A 7342-nucleotide genomic window follows, 5' to 3' on the forward strand; every position below is an offset into this window, starting at 1 on the left:
CACCACTACTACCACCACCACCGCCGCCACCACCACCACCACCACCATCACCATCACCACCACCATCACCAACAACAACACAACCACCACCAACACCACTATAATTATCACCATCACAACCATCATCACTACCTCCAGCACCGTAATTTCGATAATTACCATTATCAAAAACACCACCAATGCTGCAATCATTATCGCCATGCAACTGTCATCACCACCACTAACATCGACAGCGACAACAATAAAATAACAACACCTACATCACTACATCACCACCATCATCTGGGTAGGGCCATGACCACCACCACCAGCACCACCACCAGCACCACCACCAGCACCACCACCACCATCACCACCAACAACAACAACAACAAAAACCACAATAAGGACATAGCATCATCACTCAGTAGTATTGATTTAAATTTTGACACAAGACCAATAAGCTTGGAGTAAGTCGGTTACATATACCCCAGTGTATCACTGGTACTTATTCTACCGAGTCCGAAAGGATGAAGGGCAACGTTGAAAGAAAAGACGGTTGAAATTCCGCCGAGCATAATATCCGGCTAATAGTTCTACCAGTCCGTCACATACTATCGCTAATCTCTTTAGATAATCAACAAAATCCAATTACCTATGGTCAGCCTCCAACGACTTGCTCAACTGGTTAAGGTCAAGCAAATCTGTGGAGCTGAGCAGAATATTTGCAGTGACTCATTTTCTTCACACTGAAACAAAACATCTACATGGTAAGACTTCCACTCAGTTAAGATCAGAAGCCATGAGAGCCCTGGTATTGCACAAGTATGTATGTATGTATGTATGTATGTATGTATATGTGTAGATTTGTATGTTTTGTTTTATGTATGAATTCTCATGCATATAGTTGCATATCTAGACATGCTCATATATATTCAAATGATAAACCTCTGGAAAGTTTTACAGATTTTTACAGTTCCAGTGATGGATTGGATCTGTAGTCTTCTAGTTAGCTTTCTCCTTTCTGGTTTTGAGAAGCCTAATTTGTCAAGTATGTATGTATGTATGTATGTATTTAAAATTACTCTTTTTTACAAAAATATTTTCCTGTCATACTAATATGATGTAGACAGGTCATATTTCCTCATGTTTCGCGATCAGAAATTTTCATAAAAAGCTGGTAAATCATTTTGACTTTAGAGGAGTGATATAAAATTTCCTCCCTTCATAATAAGATTTAAGAAAAATAAATGAAATGGCTATGAAACGTTGGTGGTTACCTAGACTCTAAAAGAAAATCAACGCCGACTCCATAATTTTGACTCTTCGTATTACAGAGAACTCTGACTCCAGCGATTTTTGTATTACTGTACTGGTGTCAGTCATTGGTATGTTGAGGCAACACATTCAAAATTTAGTCGATCAACTATCATCTCCAACTATTAGCTTATCTGTGCGTATTAATTCAACTCCTAACGTACGCAACATCATCGCCCGATTGTTAAAAAGGATTACCGGTAATCTGAGTCCGGTAGAGCTAGGTTTATGTAAGAAGCCTGCGTAACTTTAAGTCGCATGGAGCTGAGTAAAATTGTTTTACATAATAATATATATGTGATGCAGAAACGGGCAATTAAACATTGTGCTATATCTATATACATTCACTGCAGTAATCGTTCTTTCAGTTTAAAATAAATAGCAAAATCTCAATAATTCCAATTTTACTATATTTTCATAAAAATGTAATTTGTATAGTCTATTTTTATAGCTTTAGCGCGGCTGTCATCTCTTCTTAATCAAATCAAACAGCTAACGCTTATACACTCTGATGTCTATATCCCGTCTCCATCTTTTCTTTGTCACTTTCTGTCTACATTAAAATATCAAACACACGAATCGCCATCTTTATGTCGTTGAATACTTTCTTTTGTTGTTGGCTGTGATTGGTGTTGTTGTTCGTGTCGAGGTTTGTTAGTCATTGGCATCATTCTTTTTTTTTTTGATTAAGAATTATTTATAAGTTGTTTTTATTACTATTATTTACGCTCTGAGTTCAGCTTTTTGCTTTTCACACTTTCGGAGTCGATAAAAGTAAAGTACCATTGGAGTGATGTAATTTACTAAACGAATTTCCTAAATTTGAGGTTTGTGCATGAGAAAGAAATCAATGTACAGTAAATATTTGATATACAAAATCCAGCTAACATCATCAGGATTAGATTGTGACTGTGTACTCGTATGCGGAAGTATCAGTGACTTCAATTTCGTAGGCTTAGAAGGATATTAGATAACTACATTGTGGAGTAAATAAGAGTAATGCTGCCGATACACGAAGGAAGCAGTCTCAACACAGTTTTAGATCAGAACTTAAAACTCTTGTCAAATGCTGAAAAAAAAAACAACCCAGAAATGTCATAAATAAATATGGGCACAAGGCCAGCAATGTCGGGGGTAAATCGATTGCATCGGAACCAATGCTCAACTGGTACTTATTTTATCGATCACCCATGGAAAGAGGAAAAGAAAAGTTAACCTGGGTGGAATTTGAACCCACAACGCAAAGACGGACGAAATGCCGCTTGGCATTTTGTTCGGCATGCTAATGATTCTGCCAGTTCGCTGCCTTAAGAATGAATAATTATAAAAAGTTTCTGTTTAAAAACGCACCATATTTTGTACATCCCCATCCGTAACTGTTACAGGTTTTTCCAACCAAGGATATTTTGTCAGTGGACGATGAAGGTAGGATATATGGGTTGACCGCAATTTGAAATTGTTTTAGCACGTCGGGTATCTTTACCAGAGCGATGTCAAAATAATGGTAATCTGTAAAAGATACAAAATATATAAAAAGGAAATTTGGAAATACAATGGCTTGGGGTTAAAAACGGAAGAACTCTTTGCCAATCAGGCGTTTGTTGGCATGCTAGACGGTCCCGTTTGAGTGAACACACACACACACACACACACACACACACACACACACACACACACACACACACACACACAGAATTAGCAATGTGTATTTATTTGCAATAACATTAAGGAGACAGTGTGGCAATAGTGAGCTACCAGACGACAAATAGAGAACGAATGACAGTAGAAGCAACATAAAAGTAGAGGGATGGACTGCTTATTACCTCCCCTGAGTAGAGAAAGTGTGAGAGGATTAACATAGGAGTTCGTCAGAGTAAGAGATTAGATTTACGTTGCCTTAAGCAAGACGAGAATTAGTAACAAACTTAAATTACTGGTGAATAACTATGGCAAACAAAGAAATTCTTATGGAGCCGTTTTGCAAAAAATATTATGAAAAAAATGTCTAGAACCATGATAATTTAAACCTTGCAACGGTTTGTAATTAACATTGTAATATTTTTAGAAATATAGTAGCATCGTTTCGATATAAGCGTGCATAATTTTCATTATACAGTTCAGTGCACAGTAAAAATTGTTATAAATAACTTTCAAAAATTTTTGCCAGCAAACATGGTTCTGTATTTTTGTATAATGTTGAGATCATCGTTCAAACTTGCCAATTATTGATCTTCGCCTTTAAGACCACAATGTAGTATTTTACTATAGAATAAAAAATGTGAAATTTACTAAGATATTTAGAAGCTTCCTAATCACATGGTTCCGGGTGCAGTCCCACTGCGTGGTACTTTGAGCAAGTGTCTTCTACTATGGCCTCCAGCCGCCTAACGCCGTGTGAATGGATTTGGTAAACGGAAACTGAAAGAAGCCCGTCGTGTATGTGTGTGTGTTTGCGTTTGTGTTTGTCCTCCCCCACAATCGGTTCTCCCTTGACAATCAGTGTTTCTGTGTTTAGATCCCCGTAACTTAACGGTTCGGCAGACCGATAGAATAAATAGAAGGCTTTAAAAAGAAAAGTGCTGGCCTCGATTCATCCGACTAAAGATTATGCAAGGCGGTGCTCCAGCATGGCCGCACTCTAATGACTGAAACAAGTGACAAATAAAAGAGAAAGGATAACATAGACGCCGCTCGGGCTCGAAAGATTGACCGTTATGTAAACCTCCTCGAGAAATGTAAAGACACAGGCTGGAAAGCGGAGCATTTTCCAATCGAAGTCGGATGTAGAGGGTTTGTTGGACACAATGTGAGACGACTGCTGTTATCGTTAGGCCTAACTCATCGTAAGGTAAATACCACCATGACCGATATCCAAACTACAGTGGAGAAGGCTAGCCTCTGGATTTGGTTAAAAAGAGACGAAGAGCGATGGTTAGAAGAATATTGAACTATATCTGATAACCAGTTAATATAGCAAGCGGGGTCTCATATCTGTGAAGCCGTCGAGGGATAGGCCCCGAAACGGCGCGCATTCTCTCCTGATGACCCCATACACTTGCTGGCTTCCGGTATGCGGAGTTCTCGACTGGTAGCGCTTGCATGTGCGAGTTGTTTGCAAAACATCTCAATGCTTTCATTTCCTCATTCCAATGAATGCACCATTTTCTAGAATTAATGCAGCTGTTGTCTCTCTTGACGACACGCACGCACACACACGCACGCACACGCACACAGACACATACACACACACACACACACACACATACACACACACACTCAGACGGACAGACACACACGCACTCAGATAGACAGACAGACACACATAAACACACACATATATATGAATGTGTGTCTGTATGTTTACAGATATAGAGTGGGAAGAAAAAGCAGGATGCACACACACACACATTTTCGTTCCATTTGTTTTGTATTGATCCGCGGCACACGGACACACGGACACACTAGATACACAAAGCGGAATGTTGGCGACATATACAGCGTATACTTATATGTCGCCAACATTCCGTTTTGTTTTTACCAGTTGGTGGGAATCGAGGATCTTATCCACATATCGAAGCATTATACCATTCCCCGGATTAATTATAATATATACATATCTGCTTCGCTTGTTATCTTCGAAATTCTTCCATTCCGTCCTGCTTTGTTCAGAGCGGGACATAGAATGGCCCTCATTAATTTAACTAATCGGATCTATGAGAATTTCCCTGATTAATTTAATTAATCAGGGCTGTACATATAATTACATTAATCAGGGCTATTCGTATTTAATTAATTTTGAGCTTCTCTTTAAGACTTTTATATAATATACATTCCTCCCTTTTTTATATAAATTATGTGTTGTGTGTAGAATATGCAAACAGACAGACATACAGACATACAAACAGACAGACAGACAGACAGACAGACAGACAAACAGACAGACAGACAGATAGATAGATAGATAGATAGATAGATAGATAGATAGATAGATAGATAGATAGATAGATGGTTAGATAGATAGATAGATAGATAGATAGATAGATAGATAGATAGATGGTGTTTTATTGATGCTGAAGAACTTTATAAACTGTTTCTCCGAGTTTCACGAAAGCGTTCTTCGGGCAGAACAATTCAATGGTTTATAGATGTTTGTAAACCATGCAGTGATAATTATTTAGTGTTTCATCAAACAAATATTTAAAGCTGATTAAATATGAAGTTATGACATTTCAGATGTAATGGAATTTGTTGGATAATACGATTGACATTTCAGAAGAATTTAAAAATGAAAAACGAGTAAAGGAAAGGCGAACAAAAGCAAATAAACCGAATCGCATTGTACTGGTACAGAATATTTGTTATATTATTTGTTATATAAAGGAGGAATGAAAAATCGGTTTAGAAATTAAGGAATTAGGAATTTTAAAACATTAGGAACGAATTAGTACTACAAATAAATGAACTTGTTATAGAGATTGAAAGAGATTGAAAGAGCGTTTGTATCAGACAACATAAAGAAAAGGGAAAACTAATTAGAAATGGGGACAGACGCTAAACGTTGATACTAGCCATACATACTATACCATATAGAGATACATGTATATATATGTATATATGCATAGGAAAGGAGAGGAAAGATTAAAAAACATGTATTGAAATGAGAAATTAGATAGAGAGTTGTATTCTACCCATAGGGTATAATGAAAACAAAAACAAGATGAACATACAAATAGAAAATCAATTATTAAAATAAGGGACGAAATACGATTTGTAACGTATGAGAGGACATGATAAGAATCCAAGGAATTCAGTCAATTTTTATTTGGAGCAATAATTTTAATGAGAGTAACTTAAAATCGAAAGCCGTATGTATAACCTGTTATATGATCGAGAGAAAGCCATGTAAAAGCCAAAAGATCGTATCGAGATGAAATATGATGATAGGAAAGAAGGAGTCGAAGACAGAATAAGAACAAAACTTACATCTTTAAAACAATAATGATAAAAACAATTTTCATTACAGAGAAATGGTACTTAATCCCTTTTGTAGAAAGGGCCACGAAATCTTTTGATTTCAAAAAATGTCTGCAACAGTTCAATTATTGAAATTGTACATAACGGCACAAACTTCAACCCAACTTTAAATATGCCATGAAAACTTAAAATCTCTACAAATTTTTGACCTCAAAATCATTGCTGATTTCTCTAGAAGAACTGACAAAAGTATTCCATCAAACCTACGTCTCAACCACTAGCCTAATGTTTTAGACTTAGAAAATACCAAAGCACCTAAATGAAGCGTACAAGAGAATATTGCTCCTTTAGACACATACAGCATCATTGGACTAATTCAAAATAAAGTCATTTGGCAAGAATTCCTTCGTTCAATGCCTTCTAACCGACGAACAGACACATTAGCAACTCACGCTGGTGCTTTTGTTACCATTACAATAGGTTTTGGTCCTCAACGCTAGCTGTTTGCTTATTACCTCGATGCAGGGCTTCCCGTCATATCCGTCTTTTCTCGTCAGAACATCGGTTCTCTGAAATGAAGTTCCTTACCACATTTCTCCACACACTCGTAGACTTGTAACTGGTCAAACTAAAAATCAACTGAATCACTCTTACCAATGTAGAAAGGTCTGCGAAGGTCACGGGCACAATCCCTTTCTTCTGTATAAAGCTATAAAAGCACCCAACCGTTTTAGAATAAATGGAGGGGTCACAAAGGACAGGGCAGACAGAACGGTGACGATGGGATGTCTTTCGTAAAAGAACTGCTTAATCAAGGAAGACGACCAAGGATGACAACCAACCAATGCATTAATTAGCTCGGTTACCCATCTAGAGCAACTCTACCAGCCATCTCTACCTGCCAACCCAACCAAGCCAACCAGGCCAGCCAACCAACCAACCAACCAACCAACAAACCAACCAACCAACCAGCCAACCGGCTAATATGCGATGTTGAATTATTATCATAAGAAATAAGCAGTCAATCAATAGAGGAACAGGTCCTGCGGTTAGGTTTTAACGAGACGAAATC

The 7342-nt window shown here is 37.5% G+C and overlaps 1 protein-coding gene across 1 annotated transcript in view; it reads right to left on the reverse strand.

Annotated features, from left to right (window-relative positions):
- Positions 1-2339: 2339 nt before the first annotated feature.
- Positions 2340-7342, reverse strand: part of LOC106874038 (ovochymase-1-like) — a 41497-nt gene continuing 36494 nt past the window's right edge. Inside the window, exons 5-6 of the mRNA XM_014921600.1 lie at positions 2647-2805; positions 2340-2365 (exon numbers count right to left, since the gene is read on the reverse strand). Of these exons, the coding sequence (XP_014777086.1) occupies positions 2340-2365; positions 2647-2805 (185 nt within the window). The remainder of the gene's footprint in view (positions 2366-2646; positions 2806-7342) is intronic.

This window comes from Octopus bimaculoides, chromosome 17 (assembly GCF_001194135.2).
Source record: "Octopus bimaculoides isolate UCB-OBI-ISO-001 chromosome 17, ASM119413v2, whole genome shotgun sequence".
NCBI classification, from domain to species: domain Eukaryota; kingdom Metazoa; phylum Mollusca; class Cephalopoda; order Octopoda; family Octopodidae; genus Octopus; species Octopus bimaculoides.